Below are 24,461 nucleotides of genomic sequence, written 5' to 3' on the forward strand. Positions count from 1 at the left end.
ATTCTACAAAAATGCCTATTCTAACTGAGGAAAAAGATAGGACACCCTCACATGTATTCCCTCTTAAATTGGCTCAGATCTCACACAGGTATATCACACCAGGTGCACATAATTAGTAGATCGTTACTCTGCATGTTGAATGAGGCTTGCCCTATTTAAACCTCAGACATTTAGTTTGGTGTGCTCCTGACTGTTGAAGTGAGAGTGAGCACCATGGTGAGAACAAAAGAGCTGTCAGAGGACTTCAGAAAAGATTGTAGCAGCCTATGAGTCTGGGAAGGGATTTAAAAGATCTCAAAAGATTTTGAAATCAGCCATTCCACTGTCCGGAAGATAGTCTACAAGTGGAGGGCTTTCAAAACAACTGCCAACATGCCCAGGACTGGTCGCCCCAGCAAGTTCACCCCAAGAGCAGACCGCAAGATGCTAAAAGAGGTCTCCAAAAACCCTAAAGTGTCATCTCGAGAACTACAGCAGGCTCTGGCTACTGTTGATGTAGAAGTACATGCCTCTACAATCAGAAAGAGACTGTACAAGTTTAACTTGCATGGGAGGTGTGCAAGGAGGAAACCTTTGCTTTCCAAGAGAAACATCGAGGCCAGACTGACATTTGCCAGAGATAAAGTTGACAAAGACCAGGACTTCTGGAATAATGTTCTTTGGACAGATGAGTCCAAAATTGAATTATTTGGACACAACAGCAGAGGACATGTTTGGCGTAAACCAAACACAGCATTCCAAGAAAAGAACCTCATACCAACTGTGAAGCATGGAGGTGGAAGTGTCATGGTTTGGGGCTGCTTTGCTGCAGCAGGACCTGGTCAGCTCACCATCATAGAATCCACGATGAATTCTACTGTGTATCAGAAGGTGCTTGAAGAACATGTGAGACCATCAGTTAGAAAATTAAAGCTGAAGCGGAACTGGACCATGCAACATGACAATGACCCAAAACATACTAGTAAATCAACCAAAGATTGGCTGAAAAGAAGAAATGGAGAGTCCTGGAATGGCCAAGTCAAAGTCCAGATTTGAATCCCATTGAGATGCTGTGGGGTGACTTGAAAAGGGCTGTACGTGCAAGAAACCCTCAAACATCTCACAGCTGAAAAAGTTCTGCATTGAGGAGTGGGGTAAAATTTCCTCAGACCGATGTCGAAGACTGGTAGATGGCTACAAGAACCGTCTCACTGCAGTTATTTCAGCCAAAGGAGGTAACACTCGCTATTAGGGGCAAGGGTGTCCTATCTTTTCCTCAGTTAGAATAGGCATTTTTGTAGAATGACATTTACAGAAGATCTTGAAAAGACTTTTCTTCAGTTTTCTTTGTTTAGTTGGATTACTTTAATCTCTGTATTGTTGAAACGGAGATGAAATAACCATTTATTAAAAATGTTACAAAAACCACATGCTTTCAAAGGGTGTCCTAATGTTTTCACATGACTGTATATATATATATATATATATATATATATATATATATATATATATATATATATATATATATATATATATATATATATATATGTTGTGGCAGTAGGGGGCGCTAGTGCTCCCTTGAACCCTCAGGTATGACTCCAGACACCAGGTAAAAGTCCAAGCCTTTTATTGTTTTCTTCAGGGCACCAAGCACCTCCCACACTACTCATATATTTAAATCACTACAAACAACACTATAAACTCCTCCTCCTCGCCCAGACACTTTGCTCCTCCACCTCCCAGCACAGCTCAGTGTCTGGACTGAGGCACCGTCCTTTTATAGCCCCTGACCCAGAGGTGTTTCTGTTCCATCGATCCATAGTTCCTAATTCCTTCCGGGTCAGGGCAATCAGTCCTTTTATTCAACCCGGGAGCATGACATTTCTTTCCGTCCACGTGACCGTGACGTACTCCCGGGTCATACGGCCTCACAGGGCCCATAAGCCCCCCCACAGCGACTCCTGGCGGTTCCCAAGGTATCCAGCAGGGCTGTGTATAAACACTACAAAGTCCATAAGGCCCTGCTGGACCTCGGGGGACGATCCTGCTGTCGGGAGAGCTCCTCCTGGTGGCCTGGGGGTGCGGACCGGCATGGGAAGCCGGCAGTCCTCCACAATGTATATATATATATATATATGTATGTTCCAGCATTACTTCCGAACGGCCGGAGTGATTTTCATGAAACTTGGGCCTACATGTTTCTCATTGGTCGATTAAAAATAGGATGAAATCAACCTCTTCTGGGTAGGTTTGGGTGGGTCTTGTATGCATGTTATCATCTAGTTGACACTCGGAACCCCCACTAGAGGGTGAGCTGGAGATGACTTCCAGCATTCTTTACGTTTAAGTGCCACCACCGTGCCCCTGTTGCTTTTGAAATCAAATAGGGTTTGTTGGTTCCAAGCGTCAACTGGATGATGACATACATACAAGACCGTAAGACAAGCACATTAGTGAGTTTTCATTGTTTGTTAATTTATTTTTAAAGTTGTGAGGTTTTTTAAATGATATTTTTCCTCAAAAAAAACACTTTATTTTCCTCCTGGGCAGTGCTGGGTATTTCATCTATATACAGTATATATAAAAGTCAATGTGTGGTTGACTACAAATACTGTAGGGTGAACTTAACCCTAACTCACCCCCTTCTGGGTAGGGTGGGGGGTGATCTTGCGCTCATGTGTGCCTGTTATCATCCAGTTGACACTCAGAACAACCACCAGAGGGTGAACTGGAGGTGACTGCCAGCATTCTTTATGTTTGAGCGCCACCATCGCGCCCGCCTGTTACTTTTGAAATTAAATAGAGTTGGCCGGTTCTGAGCGTCAACTGGATGATAACATACATCCAAGATCGCAAGATGAGCACATTAGTGAGTCTTCATTGTTTGTTAATTTATTTTTATTTTTAAAGTTGTGGGGTTTTTTTAATTATATTTTTCTCAAACAATTAAAAAAAAACCAAAAACTTTATTTTCCTCCCGGGCAATGCCAGGTATTTCATTTCAGCTAGTACACTATATAATAGATAGTCAGACAGACAGATTTGAAAGGCACTATGTAATAGATAAATACATAGATATACAAACACACTATGGTTGGAACACACACATTTTGTAGCTTTTGTTATCCTTGTACCCAAATTTTACATTTGTTGCTAAAATGTTATTAAATAAATGCTATTGGAAAAGCATAGCAATGCATGCATAGGAAACATGTTCACATGGGATCCACCTTTTAAACTGAAGACCTGCCTCTCCCCCTCCCTGATTGGTCAAGGCTCCTGTTGTCAGTTCAATGGCTTGTTCCCATGTAAATGTCTTTCCTCTACATGCATGGCTCTGAATTTCTGAAGTATTTACTGTATTATCGTACCGTTACTGTTTGGTACTGGCTGGAAAAATAAAAATGTCCATTGCTCTCCAGCTGTGATTATCAAGAAGCAAATAGTTCATGTCTTAACTCAGGCTGGAGTGAAGCCTCCATTGCCAACAAATACATTTCTTAAAGTTTTTTTTTTTAATGGCATTTTCTCATTTTTCAGGCATCAATTAATAATGTCACTAATATGGTTGGAGAGTTATCACCCTACCAGTTGTTGCAGGCGTTCCAAGGAAGAATTACTCCTGGTGGGTAAGCTTTTCCCTGGTGGTAGCAGTAGCACTGGCTCAGTGGAACACAGGTCTCATTCTGTAAGTAGAACCCATCTGGGCAGTAGCAGCCATCGTAGCAGTCTGTTGCACATTCTACGATGGCAGTGAGGTCCATGCACACCCGTGGACAGGCTCCTCCAGCCTGTTGGCAAGTCTCCTTACTGTGGTATACCATCCCTTCTGGACAAGCACCTGAAATAAATATTCCAAAGCTTGAAATATTATTATTACCCATTTATCCATTATACTAGATGCGCCACCCGTAGAAATGAAAGTATTTAATGTAGACCTCAGCATTAACTTTTGCAGTGCATCATCTGTTGTAATTCATTTTGCAATGCATGTAATTATTAAATGCATTGCATTTGTCATTCCTACACATGGTGCACCTGAAACATTTGTAGTTTAATAAAATGCATTACTACAAATGTTTGTGATGAGCCATCTGTAGGAATGACAAATACAATGTATTGTATTACTAAAAATGTTTGTGACGCACCATCTTTTGGAATGATTGAGACCTAGCAGCCGGACAGGGACACAGACAGACACACAGACACTTATCCTTTTATTAAGGTGGATGGCAGTGTCATTGGTGGGTTTGAACTTCAGAATATTACTCTACGAATCTAAGACTGACGCCCTTAACATGTGTATGAGCGTGTGCTGTGATAGACCAGTGTCTCATTCAGTTTTGGTTCAAGCCTTTTATTTCTGCCACCCACTAACATGTAATGGAAAAAGCTGATTGTGAATGAATGAATGGATGACATTTTAGAATAACGGCTATACCATGGAGCATCCACTACTCAGTTACCTTAACACATGCAGTGTTTGATCTCAACAAGACTCTGAAAGCATCAATAACTTGGGACTACCTGTAGTGCATTTCTTTGCTACTTACTAACGCTGTACTATCTTGACTATAGCAAGCCCTTAACTCCAAAACTCACCAGGACCCGCCACATTGACAAGTATTGACAGTGCATGTTACTGAATCAGTGATGTAAGCAACCAGTTCTCTAAAGAGTACTGTAAGGTCTGTTAAAGATAAAACGATTTAATCCCACAGTCCAAAGACATGCAGGTTAGGTGCGTTGGTGATTCTAAATTGTCCCTAGTGTGTGCTTGATGTGTGTGTGTGTGTGTGTGTGTGTGTGTGTGCACCCTGCAGGGGTTTGTTTTCTGCCTTGCGCCCTGTGTTGGCTGGGATTGGCTCCAGCAGACCCCCGTGACCCTGTAGTTAGGATATAACGGGTTGGATAATGGATGAATAAGTCTGAGCTCCTCACTGGCTCACAATGTCAGCAGCTACCCCACATGCACTTCAGAAGAGGTCATCCACCTGAAGCTAAGAATGTTCAGACCCGGCCAGTACTTGGATGAGAGACCAATTAGGAAAAGATCAGGTTGCTGCTGGAAGAGGTGTTGGTGAGGCCAGCAGGGGGCGCTTACCCTGTGGTCTGTGTGTGGATCCCAATGCCCTAGGGTAGTGATGGGGATAATGACCTGTAAAAATTGCCTTGTCCTTCAGACAAGATGTAAAACTGATGCCCAGCGAGGCAAGATGTTGAACTTTTTGGGCTTCCCCCCTATTTTTCTCCCCTCTAGACCCAAAATACTCTGATATTTTGTGCAGGAAATTACAACTTTATGGGTAACAAAATAAACAGTGACTTCAGCAAAAATGGTCAGAAGGACTTGAAGATCTGTATGCCACATCAACCAACCCCAGTAATTCACCCCCTCCTGGGATACAAGGGGTAAAAGGTACTCCTTGTCAAAAACAAAATGTTAGCAGCCATACCACCTGTGCTTCACAACAGGTTACCCACCTGGAGCTAAGGATGTTTGGAAAAGCTTGGGTTGCTGCTAGAAAAGGTGTTAGTGAGGCCAGCAGTGGACGCTTACCCTGTGGTCTGAATGTGGATCCCAGTGCCCCCAGTGCAGTGATGGGGACACTGTGCTGTAAATATGGTGCCATCTTTTGGATGAAATGTAAAGCTGAGGTTCTGGCTCTCTGTGGTCATTAAAGATGCCTTCTCATCCTTCGCAAGGAGCAGGGTGTATCCCGATGATCAGGCTAAATTGCACTCCACAGCCTAGTCATTCTGGCCCCCTAATCATCCAGTCTCTAACTGGCGATCTCTCCCACCCTTCACCACCTAATATCTCATGTGTGGTGAGCATACTGTCGCGTCCTCCAGGCAGATGTTGCACATTAGTGGTGGCTGAAGTTGCTCCCCACTCACTGTGTAAAAGTGCTCTGAGCAGTGAGAAAAGCATTATATAAATGTCTCTCTATTATAAGAAAAAAATCTTGGAAGGAGACGAGACGTGATTTTGTCAGAGACACTTTAACGTCCCGCGAGACAAGGCAGTGAGACAAAAGGACAGCTGCTGTGCAGCCTTTTAAATGTTCTAAGCGCAGCGCGACATGCAGATCACGCACCTCGGCGGCAGCAGCAAACAACCAAGCAGCTGATTGAGCAAATAGGAGGTATAAAAAAATGTATTTGTTTCCCATTGCATCACTGTTTAAGAGGGGGTTTCGGCGGAGCGAGCGTATGTCCTTAGCGTGCGTTCAGCCCCCCTCTTCACAACGCGAGTGGCAGAGACGTGAAATGGCAAATACGGCAAATATGGCAAATATCAAAAAAATAAAAAATTAATGAAAATGAATGAAATGAAAATAACAATCTCTTTAAATTGTATATCCGGTTAACCAAACCCGGGGGGTAGGCGAGTGAAGCGAGCAGGGGGCAGAGCCCCCTAGTAAAGAATTATTATTATTTTCAACTTATTAATGAAATATGTGGATTCAAATGTGTATGTTTGAAATGAATCATGTCTCCTTCTTGTGACATGTTTTGGTGACTTAACTTACTGTGACAGGGTTGGGTGTTGCAGTCCCGAGTCTGCACATGTGGTCCAGGACACTTGTCACCTCCATGACGGGGCGCTGGGGCAGTGCAGGCTCTGCTTCGGGTCTGAACTCCAAAGTTACATTCAGCAGTGCAGTTAGACCAGTGGGACCATTGGCTCCATGCTCCATGAACTACCAGAAAGAAAAGAAAATTCACATTCATGCTCAGGATATTTGTTGCCCATATACAGTCATATGAAAAACTTTGTGAGCCCCTCTTAATTCTTTGGATTTTTGTTTCTCATTGGCTGAGCTTTCAAAGTAGCAACTTCCTTTTAATATATGACACACCTTATGGAAACAGTAGGATTTCAGCAGTGACATTAAGTTTATTGGATTAACAGAAAATATGTAATATACACATCATAACAAAATTAGACAGGTGCATAAATTTGGGCACCCAACACAGATATGACATCAATACTTAGTTGAGCCTCCTTTTGCTCCTTTGAGCCTCTAGACGCTGTCCTCCTATAGCCTGTGATGAGTGTCTGGATTCTGGATGGAGGTATTTCTGACCCCATTCTTCATTACAAAATCTCTCCAATTCAGTTAAATTTAATGGCTGCTAAGTATGGACAGCCTGCTTCAAATCATCTCATAGATTTTCGATGATATTGAAGTCAGGGGACTGTGACGGCCATTCCAGAACATTGTACTTCTCGCTCTGCATGAATGCCTTTGTAGATTTCGAACTGTGTTTTGGGTCTTTGTCTTGTTGGAATATCCAACCCCTGCATAACTTCAACTTTGTGACGAATACTTGAATATTATCCTGAAGAATTTGTTAATATTGGGTTGAATTCATCCGACCCTCGACTTTAACAAGGACCCCAGTCCCTGAACTAGCCACACAGCCCCACAACATGATGGAACCTCTACCAAATTTGACAGTAGGTGGCAGGTGTTTTTCTTGGAATGCAGTGTTCTTCTTCCGCCATGCAAAGTGCTTTTTGTTATGACCAAGTAACTCCATTTTTGTCTCATCAGTCCAAAGCACTTTGTTCCAAATTGAATCTGGCTTGTCTAAATGAGCATTTGCATACAACAAGCGACTCTGTTTGTGGCGTGAGTGCAGAAAGGGCTTCTTTCTCTTCACCCTGCCATACAGATGTTCTTTGTGCAAATTGCACTGAATTGTAGAGCGATGTACAGATACACCATCTACAGCAAGATGTTCTTGCAGGTCTTTGGAGGTGATCTGTGGGTTATCTGTAACCATTCTCACAATCCTGCGCATGTGCCGCTCCTAGAATTTTCTTGGCCTGTCAGACCTGCTGGGTTTAACAGCAACTGTGCCTGTGGCCTTCCATTTCCTGATTCCATTCCTTACATTTGAAACTGACAGTTTAAACCTCTGAGATCGCTTTTTGTAGCCTTCCCCTAAACCATGAGACTCAACAATCTTTGTTTTCAGATCTTTTGAGAGTTGCTTTGAGGATCCCATGCTGTCTGTCACTCTTCAGAGGAGAGTCAAAGGGAAGCACAACTTGCAATTGACCACCTTAAATACCTCATGATTGGACACCCCTGTCTGTGAAGTTCAAGGGTTAACAAGCCAATCCAACCAATTTGGTGTTGCAAGTAATCAGCATTGAGCAGTGACAGGCATTCAAATCAGCACAATGACAAGGGGACCCACATTTGTGCACAGCCAGTTTTTCACATTTGATTTAATTTCATACAACTAAATGCTGCTTCACTAAAAATCTTTGTTTGGAAAACACTCCAGTACTCCGATGTTCCTAGCAAATGAAAGACAAACCACTGTTATCTTTTTATTTGAAAGGAGAGTCAGTTATTATTATGCAGGCTGAGAGGCGCTCCCAAACTTTTTCATGTGACTGTAAAACATTTTACAGCAGTGGCTTATGGTACGTGTATTATTATTATTATTATTATTGGTAAGTAAAACTTTATTATCTGTAGATGAATGCAGCTCATAATGAAATGTAAAATGGCAAGACTGGCAACTGTCTTCTGAGAAATACAGCAAGGGAGATTCCTTTGCCCTGATCTCCTTAATTAAAATCTGTCTAATAGCTTAGATATGCACAAGGGGCACCACCCATACCTGAAGAAGGTGAGTAGCACCTTTTTATTTTTACCAACACCAACCACTGGCCTACTTCCAGACTCACACGCCAATACCAATCTTTAGTTACAAATCCGATTCCAGGCATACAGAACCAAGGATCGTAAAGAGTGTCATTGCTTTGTGTGTAGCGACAAAAGTGCCCATTTACTTTTTATCCTGCCTGACACCCTTGTACCCATGACTGAGTCTTCAGCAGCTGCCTGCTCCTCAAAAACTTCTTTTTAATAAAATGGATAAATAAATGTTATCATCCTATTATGGGATCATGCTTCTACTAGACAACAGAGATGTGAAATGAACAAATAAGTCAAAATGATAAAACATAAATCACTTACTTATTACATGAAGCCATATAAACCCAAAGGCTCATGTGAAAAAGTAAGTGCCCCCATAGTTTTAATTAGCCACCTTGTGCTTTCTTTGTGATCAATTTATTACAGTACAGTGGAGGAACTACGAGTGACTGGCATTTCAGTTTAAATTTTCCCAAGAACATTTCATGTCACCACTAAACATTCACTTGAATATTGAAACTTGAGCCAGATTACATTTTACCTGGGCAGGGTACAGTAGCACACAGCTCCTGTTCTTCATTTGGTCCAGAGCAGGCATTACCCAGTGACTCGTTGCAGGCTCTAAAGCGGCGTCTCACACCAACGCTGTCCACATGGACAAAACACGTTTTACTGCACTGAGACCATGATGTCCACTCAGTCCACTGTTTTTCTTTAGCTAAGACATCTTATGCCAAGGAAGAGAAAAGATTATGTTACTGCCTGGTCTTGGTTAAATTATCAATAGCTTTGCTGTTCCACAACTTAATAGAAGCCAACGATCCTTGGGAACAGGGCTAGGAATAATTATAATAATATAATATTCTTAAACCCACTTAATCTAGGTGAGGGCTGCAGTCTAACCCAACTGCATCAGACCCAAGGCAGGAGATGCAACATCAGAGCCCCCTCACCTTCTCACTCACACCCCAGTATTGCCAAGGAGCCTGCCCAGCAAATCTATGGCATGTGGAAAAGAATCAGGGTAGTCGAAAACAACCCAAGCATTCAGGGACATAGTGTGTAGACATTACAGGGAAAGCAACTGGGCACACAGTTCACGCCTCTGGAATAACTAATCATTTTTCTATTAAAACAATTAAAATCCAAAAAGATTGAATGAAATAATTTCAATGGCAATGTGCAAGGACAGAACTCCAGCCATTCTTACCGTCACTGCAGGTGATGTGACAGCGCTGTGCTTCCGCAGAATCACCCAAGCATGGTGACCCACCATTCTGCGCTGGTGGGTTTGATGGTGACCTGACATTAAAAGAAGAAAAAACAAATAACACACAATGTCATTTGACTATTTGAGGATCGCTAGCATGTGGTTCCAAACTCCGGGGTTCAAATTGTCTGTGTGGAGTTTTTTACATTTGCTGTGTGGGCTTTCCACCGGGTACTCTGGTGTTTCTACTGCATTTCAAAAGATTCAATGTTTAATTAACTGGTGACTGTAAACTGGCCATGTGGGTGTGCAATGCTGCCCAACAATTTGCCCAATGCTGCTTGGGTAGGCATCAACCACCCTTGACTAAGTGGGTTGGAGAGTATCATGTCATGTTTAAACACACACTTAGTAAAGATGGAAATAAGGAGAGTAGCATGTAAATGGACTCAACAAAACACTTTATACAGCCTTCTGTCCATCTGCTCTCTCATTCCATATCCTGGAATTACTGGATGCAATTCAGAAAGCTGGTGCAGGATGGGATGCCAGTCCATTGCAGAGTATACTCCCTCATACCAGTCACCAACTAGCGGTCACATTTTGGTATGTGGGAGAAAACTGGGGTACCAGGAGGAAATCCGCGTGGACATGGAGAATTTACCCTTCCACTAGTGTGTAACCACGCATGCAAAAGTAATCTGTTCTGTTACCATTGCAGTAAGCAGGACTATAGCACTGTTCATGTGAACTTACCTGTAACGCTCTTGAATTCCCATCCCGCATTGACTATCGCAGGATGTCCACAAAGACCACGATGACCATTCACAATTGACTGGGCAGAGAGAATCATCACAGGAGACTTTGCCATTAAGGCATACGCTAGAAGACAATGGAATAAAACATTCAGAATTAGGTGTATGTTAGGCTTGGTAGAACATTTTCCAAAATGACCAGACCACACATGTCCTGCATGTGCTAAGGGTGTCAAAGTCAAAGCCTTGTGACTGTGCACCAGTACTAGGACCAGTTTAGATTTAGCCCAAATCCCATTAGTTTAATCCCTAGAGTTTGACATTCAGTAACACTCAGCAGAAGTGAAAATGTTGAATCTGACAAATGGAACATAAGCTGAACAGCAGCATTCTGGTGACTGGCATTTCATAACCTTAATAAAATTTATAGGCAAACTCAGTTTTCAGTCAGCAAGTCAGTTAGTCATTGCCCAACCCGCTATATCCTAACACAGGGTCACGGGGGTCTGCTGGAGCCAATCCCAGGCAACACAGGGTGCAAGGCAGGAAACAAACCCCGGGCAGGATGCCAGTACACCGCAGGGCACACACACACACCAAGCATACACTAGGGACAATTTAGAATCGCCAATGCACCTAACCTGCATGTCTTTGGACAGTGGGAGGAAACCCACGCAGACACGGGGTTAACATGCAAACTCGGGAAGCAAACGACAGATTTTGAGGTCCCCCGTGAAGTAGCGAGTGCCGCGAAGCACCATCACTTGATTGACTGTCAGGGTAACCCATGAATCGTTGTGATGTGGGACAAAGGCTGCACTGTAGTTTCAGTATCCTGCACATGCAAAATGACAACACCTGCGTGGCAGTTCAAACGTTCTGCCATAGGATGTCACAATTTTACAGCTGAGGTCAGATTTCTAAAACAGAAAGTTTCGTGGAAGGTGGCCTACACACATTTTGGTTCTTCAGCAGAAATACACAGCATTGGCCCTCTTAAAAGGGAACTAAAATATAGTCTATAAATCGTATTTATCATTTGTGTCATGTTAGGATACATTATATTAATGGCTTGGTGATATAAATTATATGTGCGAGTCATCAATTAGCTGCTATCATTTGTAAAGGTGGGCTCAAATAATTTTATAAACCAATTAACAATACTGTATTGTGGTTTCCCATTAGTCAAACACAAAGCTCAATTCCATTGATAGTAGCATGACAGTGCACTACAAGACAATGTGCTGCATCCAGTGTTGCAGATGAATGCTGAAAATATAATTTTAAAATAAAAAGAGAAGAGAAAGACAGAAATCAAACAAAGATCACTGAAGTCATTACATATATATATATATATATATTTCTGTGGTTGCCTTATTAATCTCAAACATGAGTGAGCCCATCTTCCCTAAACATATCAAGCAGCTAACTCCAGTAATGTGACGCACACCGCTCTCTATTACTGTACATACCCATGATCCATCATTCCAAAGGTTTTTTGTCTATAAACTACATACAGTTTAACTACCGTATATACATGCGTTTAAGTCATCCCACGGATAAGTCGGGACTTGATTGTACGGCATAATTTACGGTATTTTAGAATGTTAGTCGTATAAGTCGAATGCAGAAAACTCACGCTATTGATCCAAAAGATTATGATATGCTAATGCCCACCTGAGAGAGTAACTGTGACGATGCCGGTCCCCTACAGACTCCCTCTTCCCACATGGGAGTCTGTTGAACCAACACCGTCGATAGTTATGACCGAGATCAGCTGACAAATGAGAACAATTCTCTGATGATGCCAGAGGATGGTGGAAAAACTGCTCAAGTGCTTTTATTAAAAAAACAGTCAAAAACAAAAGTAAAACCAAAAAAGTGCCCATTGTGCAGTGTTCCAAAACAGTACATAAATAAATCCATAAAAATCACTTTGAAAGTGGGGATAAAAATAATCAATAAATAAATCTGCTTGTGGTGGGCTGGTGCCCTGCCCAGGGTTTGTTTCCTGCCTTGTGCCCTGTGTTGGCTGGGATTGGCTCCAGCAGACCCCTGTGACCCTGCGTTAGGATATAGCGGGTTGGATAATGGATGGATGGATGGATAAATCCGCTAAAAATCCAAGGTTAAAATGCAGACTGACTCCTCCAGATCTCAGCCCACCTCCTTCTCATTCTCCCCGGCTCACCCATTGCTCGCGCAGCCGGCGGAGACTCAGCAGCCATGACCTCCATCTTGGCTGCCGACAGGCATCACGGCCAGACCGTCCTAGGTCGGCTCTCCTCCCTTCTTCCTTCACGCTCACGTGGTCGCACCTCGGAAGGCTAGAAAGAGCACATGGCCATTTTCTTCTATGTATTGTGCCTACGTGACCACACGGTAATACCCAAACTATTCTGAAGCGACGTTTGCAATGTTGTATGTTTTTTGTATCTCACACCCTCATACACCTTTAACGTGAGAGCATCCCTTATTTACGATAGAGTGTTCGATCAGAAGAAAACATGAGTATTTTTGAACGGGCGTATAAGTCGGGGTCTGATTTTATGATCGATTTTTCGGGTTTCAAGGTCCAACTTATACGTGAGTATATACGGTAGTCTACCAAGTGGTATCTCAACTGGTATAAAAGGGATCTTGCGGCTCAAAAGAGGGAGAAGGCAGACTGGAGCCCTGCTTCATGAAAATTAATCCCACTGTTCAAGACTCTAGTTCTCCCTGGGGATATTCTAATTTTGACAAATTATGAATAATCAAGAAATAATGAGCAGACTTTCTACTCTGTTACTAATAATATTTCATTGTAGACAAAGAATATATACAGAAGTCATGAATGTCACAGTCTTACCATTCACTGCAGTCATTTCTAATTAAAGTCTCTCCTGGTTGAAAAGTAGTACCGTTCCAGTGACAATGACAATGACTGGCATTAACGCAGATTCCATTCTGAAGATAGAAGCCGGAAGGACAATGGCACCCTAAAAGGCATAAGAATATATTTGTGAGGCTGAGCAAAGCTCTCTTTGCTAAAATTACAAAATGGAGCAGTGATTGTAAAGATCACCCTGGAGAAACATGGCAAATGTTTTTAGGTGGGAAGAAATCATGGGAAGGATCAAAACATATACAGGAAAACCCGATTTACAGAGGTTCTTCATTATCTGAGGTGAACTTGTAAGTGTAATACACTACTTTTCTTATAATTCATAAAAGCTTTGCTGTGACTACGGTACTGAATGTGTAAATGCTATACTTTTGACATCGACTGTACTAAGACAGCAGGCACAGAGCTGGCGAATCTGGGATTGTGGACGTGACTTGCTCACCTCTGCCCAGCTGCACTCCTCAGCTTATTATTGGTATGTTACCAGTGTTGATCGTGTACTCTTGCTCCACTATTTCATACACTTAGGATTTTTCTGTTTCTATGCTGTGGTAAACTGCTGGTGAGAACTACAAATCTGCATTCTCTGGCTCAGAGGCAAGCATATCACAGCATGAGCTAAATGGAGGGCTCCATCCGTCAGTCATGCAATGTCTGTCTGTCCGCTGTGACTGGAGCACTTCCCTTATGATCTCAGCAGATCGCTCTCTGTGTCAGCCCCAACCTTCTCTGCCACTACAATCTACCCATTCATGGTGAAAATCCCTTAATTCACACCACGAAGCACCTCAGCTGAAAGATTTGAGCCGTGGTGAACTGCTGGTGGTGAGCTGTGAATTAGTGTTCTCTGGCTCAGGAGCGAGCACTTTACGGCGTGATATAAATGGAGACCTCCATCCGTCAGCCGCACAGAGCCTGTCTCTGACCACTGTGAGTGGTGCGCTTCCCCGGTGACGTCAGCTGATCTGTCTCTGTCTCTGCTGCGCAGCATCACCACTACACCTCACCTGAGTTTTTAGCTGAGGTCCCCACGCTACCTTGGGCAATTGAGGTTCTGCTGTGTTTATAATTTTCAGTCCATAAAGGATTTATCACAAGATAGACTCGCAAATTAAGTTTTTATGATCATATTTGTATTGATTTTAAAAACTAAAATGTCAACAACCATAAAAACTGATATACTGTATGTTAAAAAAGAATATCAATGCTGGTAGAATTGTGTTCTCCAAATTCTCCAACTCTGAGCTCCTACTATGAAGTTTGCTCACATGAAATGTCCGACTAGGAAACTCATGTTTTCCATCTGTCCATCAGCACATGAGTGTAATATAATGCATACTAAAGAGAATAATGTAAAATATTAAGGTTCTTCATGACCATATTTTTTGAACTCCATCTTTGTCAAAAAATGCCTTCAAGAATTCAGCAAATACAGCAATCACATAGAAACCCAAAGTAATGAAAATGAAATACCTTCTTTGCATTGTAAGGAGCAATTAAACTCAGTGTTGAGATCCTCGCAGGATAAAGGGCAGAGATTAAGGCTCTCCTCTTCACAGTCCTCTGCTGAGATGAACACCAAACCTGAAGGACATTCTGAGAGAAAATCGAACAGAAAACAGTCAGACTGAAACGCTGCTGATGACCATGAAGAAAAACGGAAAATTAGACTGAAAACTGCTAACTCAGTGATGCGGCCCACCACACCACATCAGACTTTTTTATTTTTAGTTATTCTGGTGTGTATTTCAGATAGGCTTGTATGTTTTAAAATAATTATTTATTTAATAAGCTTTTGTAAAAACCAAAATATTATCTATCTATCTATCTATCTATCTATCTATCTATCTATCTATCTATCTATCTATCATAGAGTGCCTTTCTTATCTAATATATCTATAATATAGTGCCTTTCATATCTATCTATCTATCTATCTACTTATGCCTTTCCTATCTATCTATCTATCTATCTATCTATCTATCTATCTATCTATCTATCTATCTATCATAGAGTGCCTTTCTTATCTAATATATCTATAATATAGTGCCTTTCTATCTATCTATCTATCTATCTATCTATCCACTTATGCCTTTCCTATTTATCTATCTATCTATCTATCTATCTTTGGCACAGCTTTCAATATCCACTCAATTTTGACTTTTGAGTTGGATTTTTTAATTAGATTTCTACTGGGATCACAGGTGATGGTGACATTAGCTGAATCTTCCACTTTGGAAAGTCAAGTCAGCACATTTTTAGAAGCTTCCTACATGTCTGTCCTAAGAGCAGCTACCTGGAGGTACAATGTGAGAACAGCTTTGTTGACAATGACATAAAGGAACGGTAAGCAGTCAAAGGCAATCTTGGTCAAAGCTCATACAAGACTGGCATTGCCAGGCTCCATGAACCACCAGACAGCAAAATGCATTTATTATTAAATTACAAAATTATATATTGTGAGGGACCACCCGTGTTCTTACCTGGCCGGGACACAATTGAGGTGGAAGGACAGGGGAAGACAGCTTACTCAGGGCTGTCTGCAGCAGGACACTAGATATTATGGGGCCCAGGCTTGGATCCTCACTTGGGTCCCCACAAGGCATGCCAGGTATTGCGCCTTGTTGAGTCCCGTGGGAGGCTGCCAGGGGGAGCTGCAGGATTTGGGAGTCCCTACTCCATAAGGCTCCAACATCACCCGGATGTGCTTCAGAGCTGCAGCTTCATGTCACCGGAAGCACTACTGGAGATTAGATAAAAGAAGCTGCCTGCCTCACATGGATGAGGCAGAGTTGTGTGGAATGTGGACAAAGCTTGCATAGAGGAGTGGAGGAAGCAGTGACCAGTGAAAGACAAATGGTGTGGAGGTGGGAAATGCTTGCTTGAGAGAGTTTTCCACAATAAGAGACTCTTTGTGCCTTTTAAACTTGTGTTCGTGCCTGATTGTGTTGGGTGTTTGGGCAGCTGTAATGCCCCTGGTGACCACAAAATGTATTTATTAATAATTAAATATATTATATTTGATGACACAGATACACTGTAAATACCACTACCAGGTCACATGAGTTAAAATCTCATGTCTGCTTGTTGTCTATGTGAATTTTGCACAGTCTCTCTTTGAATGTAAAGATAAGTAGATATGAAAGGAACTATATAATAAATCAATAGCTGTATATATCAATAAAATGCCCTATATGATAGACTGGCCATGAGCCAAAACAAAGGCCAAAGATTGAAGAAGCTCTCACTTCTCTTTAAACATTGGTTCAAGAATGAACCCCAACTTCTGGTAGCTTCTTAGTTTATGTATTGCCAACCCAAAAGGGGCGGGGTTTCTTGGTGGAAGCAGAATTAGGTCACACTTCCTTTGGCCATTGAGCCTCGGAATTGCAGGCAGAAAAGGGAGAAATGTTTATTGACAGTGGCCCCTCTTTGTTTGGGGTTGAATGAATTAGATAGATAGATAGATAGATAGATAGATAGATAGATAGATAGATAGATAGATAAGAAAGGCACTCTATGATAGATAGATAGATAGATAGATAGATAGATAGATAGATAGATAGATAGATAGATAGATAGATAGATAGATAGATAGATACTTTATTATTATTTCCAAGGGGAAATTCACATACTCCAGCAGCAGCATACTGATAAAAAACAATATTAAATTAAAGAGTGATAAATGAATTGAAGAGTCGCGTAGTGTGGGGTCTCCTCAGTCTGTCAGTGGAGCAGGACGGTGACAGCAGTCTGTCGCTGAAGCTGCTCCTCTGTCTGGAGATGACACTGTTCAGTGGATGCAGTGGATTCTCCATGATTGACAGGAGCCTGCTCAGCACCCGTCGCTCTGCCACAGATGTCAAACTGTCCAGCTCCATGGCCACAATTGAGCCTGCCTTCCTCACCAGTTTGTCCAGGCGTGAGGTGTCCCTCTTCTTTATGCTGCCTCCCCAGCACACCACCACATAGAAGAGGGCACTCGTCACAACCGTCTGATAAAACATCTGCAGCATCTTATCTTATCTTATTCTAAGTAAATATATTCGGCTCTGTCCTCTCTTACACAGAGCATCAGTATTGGCAGTCCAGTGCAATTTATCATCCAGCTGCACTCCCAGGTATTTATAGGTCTGCACCGTCTGCACAGTCACCTCTGATGATCACGGGGTCCATGAGGGGCCTGGGCCTACAAAAATCCACCATTAGCTCCTTGGTTTTGCTGGTGTTTAGTTGCAGTCCTTGATTAGGTTCCTATACTCCTCCTCTTGCCCACTCCTGATGCAGCCCACGATGGCAGTGTCGTCAGCGAACTTTTGCACGTGGCAGGACTCCGAGTTGTAGCATATAGGTGATGGCATCCTCTGCATCCCACCTTCTCCTGGTATGCGAACTGCAGAGGGTCGAGGGTGTGGCGGACCTGTGGCCTCAGGTGGTGAAGCAGCAGCCGCTCCATGGTCTTCATCACACGTGACATCAGAGCGACAGGCCGGAAGTCATTCAGCTCACCAGGACGTGATACCTTTGGGACTAGGGTGATGCAAAATGTTTTCCAAAGCCTGGGGAATCTCCCCTGTTCCAGGATCAGGTTGAAGATGCGCTGTTCAGGACTCCCCAGCTCCAACGTACAGGTCTTCAGGGTTAGCAAAGGAACCCCTGAAGAGTTTTCATGGTCATTACAACACCAGTGCAGAGCAGTAGTGGGATTGTTACACGTAGTGCAGGCATTCAGAACCTTTGTAAACTGCTGTTATACTACTGCATTTTCTCATTTTCCTTTTATGATAAAAAGCACTTTTCTCCTCGGTTCATGTGGAGATGACATTTTACATGCATTTAATGCTTTGTGAAATTTGTCAAGTTACTTTCAGATTTACTATCTATATCACTGCCTGAGTGTCTAATGACTGGTCCCCTCACATTGATTATTATATATATATATATATATAGTGGTGTATGGCCGGCTGTTTATCCCAGCCAATAACCCCAAGCCGCCAGGTGGAGCCCACCCTGCAGTATGGAGGTCCCCCGAAGACCAGCAGGGCATCATGGACATGGCAGTTTTTATACACAGCCCTGCTGGATGCCATGGGGGCCACTAGGTGATGCTGCAGGGAGCAACAACAGTTATTTACCTAACGCCCTGGAAGTACGTCCGAGTCACATGGACAAGGGGAATGACGTGCTTCCGGGGTGAAGAAAAGGACTTTTTATCTGACCCGGAAGTGATAAAGGATCACATTGACTGGGGATTGAAACACTTCTGGGTCAGGGACTATAAAAGGACTCTGGGAGCTCCCAGAAGGCGAGCTGAGCTGGGTGGAAGGGTGGCAACACGTCTGGGAGTGGTGGATTGATTTATTGTGATTAGTATTATTGTATTGAAGGAGTATTGTGGAGGAGAGGGTGCTTTGTGCACTGTACTGTGAGAATAAAGTTGATTATTGGACTTTTACCTGGTGTCTAACGTCTCGGCCAAGGGTTCAAGGGAGCGATAACGCCCCCTATCTGTCACTATATATATATAGTAAAGCTGTAAATGGATAAAAGACTTCCTGAGAGCACACAAAGGGTTAGGGTGGGCCCTCACATCTCCCCGGCCACCAGCATCAGCTCCCAGCTCTCCTCGGGGCTGTGTGCTGAGCCCCCTGCTCTTTACGCTGTACACACATGATTGCGCCCCCGCCAACCACAGCAACACCATCGTCAGATTTGCAGACAACAACACTCATCTCTGGGGAGGATGAGTCTGCCTACAGCAAGAGTTCCCAAAGTGGTCGATATTGACCCCCTGGGGTTGATTTGAACTTTTAGGGGTCAATAGTTTCAATACAAAAAATTGGGGGTCGACGACAGCAAAAATGGACCCCCTTACTACTGCTATTTGTTACTTCAAAATATCTTTGATTCCAATAGGTACCTAATTAAGAAGGAAAATAATTAAAAACTTGCAAACGAAAAGGTAAAATGTGTCATTAAAAGAGTCACACGTAAGAATGCATGAAAATACAAGTAGCACAAACATGTCTGTGCATTGTCTTATCGAATGTAGCAAAGCAAGTGCGGACACGAAAAACCGTTGCACGTCCACACTTGCTCGCGGTGGGACGAGACGACGGATATTCGATATTAGCAGAATTTATCAGTCTTGTACGGTCATGCTTTCATCAACTGGTTCGTTTGATGTGACACGTACTTATTTGTGATTTGAACTTTAAATATAATTATTTATTGAGGAGCAGTACTACGAAAAAGAAAATCAGAGGACACAGTTTATTTATTCGAGTTTGAACAAAAATCTTCTGTTTCAAGTAAGTACATACTTTACTGTTTTTTTTTTTTTTATCACAGGGGCTGTCAAAATTGTTTGTTAATAAAAGTTTTTATGTCTTCAGATAATAATATGACTGAACCAAAAAAGAAATGCAGACAGTACAGCTTGGACTATGTGTACTTATTTTGAATTTACATATTTATTTTATAAATGTCAAAAATGTAAAAAAACTCTGGTCGTATTTTTTTGCTTTAATTTTCGTTAATGCAGGTTTCGATATTAAATGTTGCACAAGATAATGCCATATTCCGAAGTCCTTTTATCTTTTTCAATCATTTATTACAAGTGATTAAAACAAAAAGTTTGACATCTAGTGAAATATTTAATATCGAGTACTGTACAAATTTATTAATTTGAGTAAGTAAAGTAAAGGACTAGGGGGTCGACGGTTTTAAAAGTTTTTGGTAAAGGAAAAAAGTTTGGGAACTCTTGGCCTACAGGGACGAAGTGGAGTGGCTGACAGTGTGGGGCACTGACATCAACCTGCTCCTGAACACAATTAAGGCCAAGGAGCTCATTATGGACTTTAGGAAAAAGAAAACGGACATCAAACCACTCTACATCGGCGGGGACTGTGTGGAGAGGGTGTCAGACTTCCGTCCACATCATGGAAGACCTGTCCTGTGGTGTGAACACAGCTGAGCTGGCGAAGAAGGCTCAGCAGAGACTTTATTTCCTGAGAGTCCTCAGTAAAAATAACATCCCCCAAAAACTGCTGGTGTTCGTCTATCGCTGCTCTATTGAGAGTATCCTGTGCTACTGCCTCTGCATGTGGTTAACACAAAAGTGCAGAGGAAAACACTTCAGCGGATCGTAAAGACTGCCCAGCAGATCATGGCTGTTCTTTACCCTCTCTGGATGAACTGCACAGCTCTCGCTGCCTCAGGAAAGTGGAAAACATCTTAAAAGACTCCTCACACCCCGCTCATGACATGTTCCAACTGTTGCCATCAGGCAGAAGATAAAGGAGCATCAAAACAAAGACTAACAGACTGAATAGCAGTTTCTACCCTGTTGCTATGAGGGAGGGCACTGAATGCCACCTAATCACCTCCAGTGCAGCAGTGCAATAGATGACATCTTGTGCAATAAGGTCTTATGTTAAATGTTTGTGCTCTACCTTATTTCTTCTCATTCTTTCCTATCCTTTTGTAATTATATTTCTTTATATTTTGACACCGCAGGGACTGCACCTAATTTCATTGTATTTGTTACACTGACAATAAAGAGATTCTGATTCTGATTATATGTCTCTTACATAAGGCTTTCATAACATTTTTCCTGCTTGATCCAGTAATTTTACAGCACTGTCATGCCCAGATAATAAATTGGCCTGAGAAACTGGCAGACTGTGTTTCCCTAGAAAACAACCCCAGCTCTCATTTACACATAACCTTGACCCAGTAATTTATTGGTCAGTTGTAGAAACAGCTTGCCTATGTGAAATGGGCCATTATAAAACACATCAGAGGTGATGAACTGATTATTGTGAAAAACTCAGACACTTTGACAAACACTCTTATGCCAAAATCCATATTTACATTCTCAATGACTCATCATTAACAACACTGTATGTATACAGGGATGTCAGATAAGAGATTTTTATCTGTAGGATTTCCAGTTGATTGAAAAGCCATATAAAGAATGAATGCCTTTTGGAATTACAAAGGCCTCTTGTTGACAGCAATGCCTGGAAAGAGGAGAATTTCCAGCTCATTGTGTATCTTAGTGAATGTTTAAATCCTAGAACTGTCTGCAAGTGACAAAACACAAACAGAAAAACTGCTCAATAACTTACTTGAGACGGCTGCTGCTGTATGGTTGCAGGGTGGGAGGTTACAGCTTTCTGTGTCAAAGGCGTCTCCATCGCAGTCTTCTCCTCCATTTTTGGGAGGTGGGTTTGAGCAGCTCCTTTCCCGTGACCTGACCCCATTTCCACAAGTCACATCACATGCTGACCAGGGGCCCCATTCAGACCACTGGCCAGCCACTGCAAATAAACATAAAGATACAAAATGAATGTCATCTGATCTTAAAAACTCCTGTGACTACACTTCAGCTCCACTCCTCTAGTCTGTTAAACACTGTGTACTTTCCATTATAAATATTCTTCCTCACATTCCTTCCTTTGTATATGCTTCACAATAGATAGATAGACAAACGGACAGCTGCAGTTGTGTATTATATAAGAAGATTGGTTACATTTCTTTTTGGTTTTCCAATTGGAGCAAAAACAGGTCATGTGACTTGCTCAGGGTTACAAAGCGTCAGTAGTGGGATTTGAACCCACAACCGAAGGAACTGAAATCCAAAGGCTTAACCACTACACTACACTGTCTGCAGATAGATAGAGAGATATGAAAGGCACTATATGATAGATAGATAGATAGATAGATAGATAGATAGATAGATAGATAGATAGATAGAAAGGCACTATATGATAGATAGATAGATAGATAGATAGATAGGAAAGGCACTATATGATAGATAGATAGAGTGAAAGGCACTATATGATAGATAGATAGATAGATAGATAGGAAAGGCACTATATAATAGATAGATAGATAGATAGATAGATAGATAGATAGATAGATAGATAGATAGATAGATAGGAAAGGCACTATATGATAGATAGATAGATAGATAGATAGATAGATAGATAGATAGATAGATAGATAGATAGATAGGAAAGGCACTATAAGATAGATAGATAGATAGACACAGTAATGTACAGTACATGGTGGTGTGTTTTCTTGTGAAGAATATGCCGCATGTGACACTTTTAAAAGGCACACTGCACCTATGTGGTGATGTGAGCAAGAGGGCATGAACAGAATTGATTTTATTGGTGTGCAGGCGATTACCTGCACAATGCAGATGAAGGAAAACATGGTAGTTTGAATGAGTCTTTGCAAGCGATGTTCTTTGCTTCCTCCCCCCAAAAAGGTCTTTTAAGTAGGTTCTGTGTTTCATAATTGTCTAATCACCGGCAAAGCAAAGTTTAGTTTCAGTTTCACCAACCTATAGGTAAATAAAAACATGGCTGTTTCGCTCATCATTATTGATGATATATGCAGAAAATCAAAGCACCCAGTGGAAAGCCCATGCAGACAAATGAAGGACATGTCCACTCCACACAACAACCAGGCATGGAATTTAATGTATCCGCGTGACAGTAGTGCACTGGTGCAGAAACACAGTGGGCTCTCTGCATGTAGATAATCAGCAAAATGTTAGCACAAACTGTACAATACATACATTTCCTGTCATGGTGGGAGGTCTTAGTATGAAACCAGATGGGGGCTTTCATTTCAAATAACCATTTTACACAGGAACAGGTCACTGTCTACCACACTACTTGATAGCTTATTCCATGTGTCTGAGGTTCTCTATGTGATGAAAAACGTATTAAAGTCTGTGCAAAATTTACCCTCAACAAGTTTCCAACTGTGTTCCCATGTTCTTGATGAACTCAATTTAAAGTCACAGTCTCAATCCACTGTACTAATCCCCTTCATAATTTTAAACACTTCACTCAGATCTCCTCCTAATCTTCTTTTGCTTAAACTGTAAAGGCTCAGCTCTTTTAATCTTTCCTCATAACTCATCCCCTGTAGTCCTGGAATCAGCCTAGTCGATCTTCTCTGGACCTTCTCTAGTCCTGCTATGTCCTTTTTGTAGCCTGGAGACCAAAACTGCACACAGGACTCCAGATGAGGCCTCACCAGTGTGTTATAAAGCTTCAGCGTCACCTCCTTGGACTTGTACTCCACACATCAAGGCGCTATATAACCGGACATTCTGTTTGCCTTCTTAATGGCTTCTGAACATTGACTGACAGTTGCTAGTGTCGAGTTCACTACGACTCCTAAGTTCTTCTCATGAGGTGTACTCTCAATTTTCAGCCCTCCCTTTGTGTATTCAAGCCTCACATTTTCACTTTCTCCATGTAATCCTTTACATTTACTGCTCAGTTGCTCTTCTCTGGACCTTTCTCTTGTGCTGTTATGTCATTTTTGAAGCCTGGAGACCAAAACTGCACACAGGACTCCAGATGAGACCTCACCAGTGTGTTATAAAGCTTCAGCATCACCTCCTTTGGACTTGTACTCCACACATCAGGGCGCTATATAACCTGACAGTCTGTTAGCCTTCTTTATGACTTCGGAACATTGTCTGAACAACATTCTCATAAGGTGTACCGTATATACTCGTGTATAAGTCTGGTCTTGAAACCCAAAAAATCGATCAAAAAAAATGAGACCCCGACTTATATGCCTGTTCAAAAATGCGACACTTAATTTTTATTTTACATATTCTTGCTTCCCCCAATCTCTCATCAGTTTCTCAAACATATTTTGTTACAGTAGCACAGTTACCAATTTCTGTCACCAATTTAACAGCTTTTAATTTAAAACCAGCTTCATATTTTCTTCTGATCGAATGTTCCATCGTAGATAAGAGATGCTCTTACGATAAAGGTGTATGAGGGTATGAGATACAAAAAACTCAAATCAGTGCAAACGTCGCTTCGGAATAGTTCAGTTATTACCGTGTGGTCACGTAGGCACGAGAGAGAGAGATTGAGAGGTTAGGAGCACACGCTGATAC

At 42.0% G+C, this 24,461-nt stretch overlaps 1 protein-coding gene across 1 annotated transcript in view; it reads right to left on the reverse strand.

Annotated features, from left to right (window-relative positions):
- Positions 1–24,461, reverse strand: part of scospondin (subcommissural organ spondin) — a 417,078-nt gene that overhangs the window by 192,307 nt on the left and 200,310 nt on the right. Inside the window, exons 51-58 of the mRNA XM_039754138.1 lie at positions 21,649–21,840; positions 14,992–15,114; positions 13,483–13,612; positions 10,633–10,758; positions 9,877–9,968; positions 9,208–9,393; positions 6,516–6,686; positions 3,568–3,820 (exon numbers count right to left, since the gene is read on the reverse strand). Coding sequence (XP_039610072.1) covers positions 3,568–3,820; positions 6,516–6,686; positions 9,208–9,393; positions 9,877–9,968; positions 10,633–10,758; positions 13,483–13,612; positions 14,992–15,114; positions 21,649–21,840 — 1,273 coding nt within the window. The remainder of the gene's footprint in view (positions 1–3,567; positions 3,821–6,515; positions 6,687–9,207; positions 9,394–9,876; positions 9,969–10,632; positions 10,759–13,482; positions 13,613–14,991; positions 15,115–21,648; positions 21,841–24,461) is intronic.

Source organism: Polypterus senegalus, chromosome 5 (assembly GCF_016835505.1).
Source record: "Polypterus senegalus isolate Bchr_013 chromosome 5, ASM1683550v1, whole genome shotgun sequence".
NCBI classification, from domain to species: Eukaryota; Metazoa; Chordata; class Cladistia; order Polypteriformes; family Polypteridae; genus Polypterus; species Polypterus senegalus.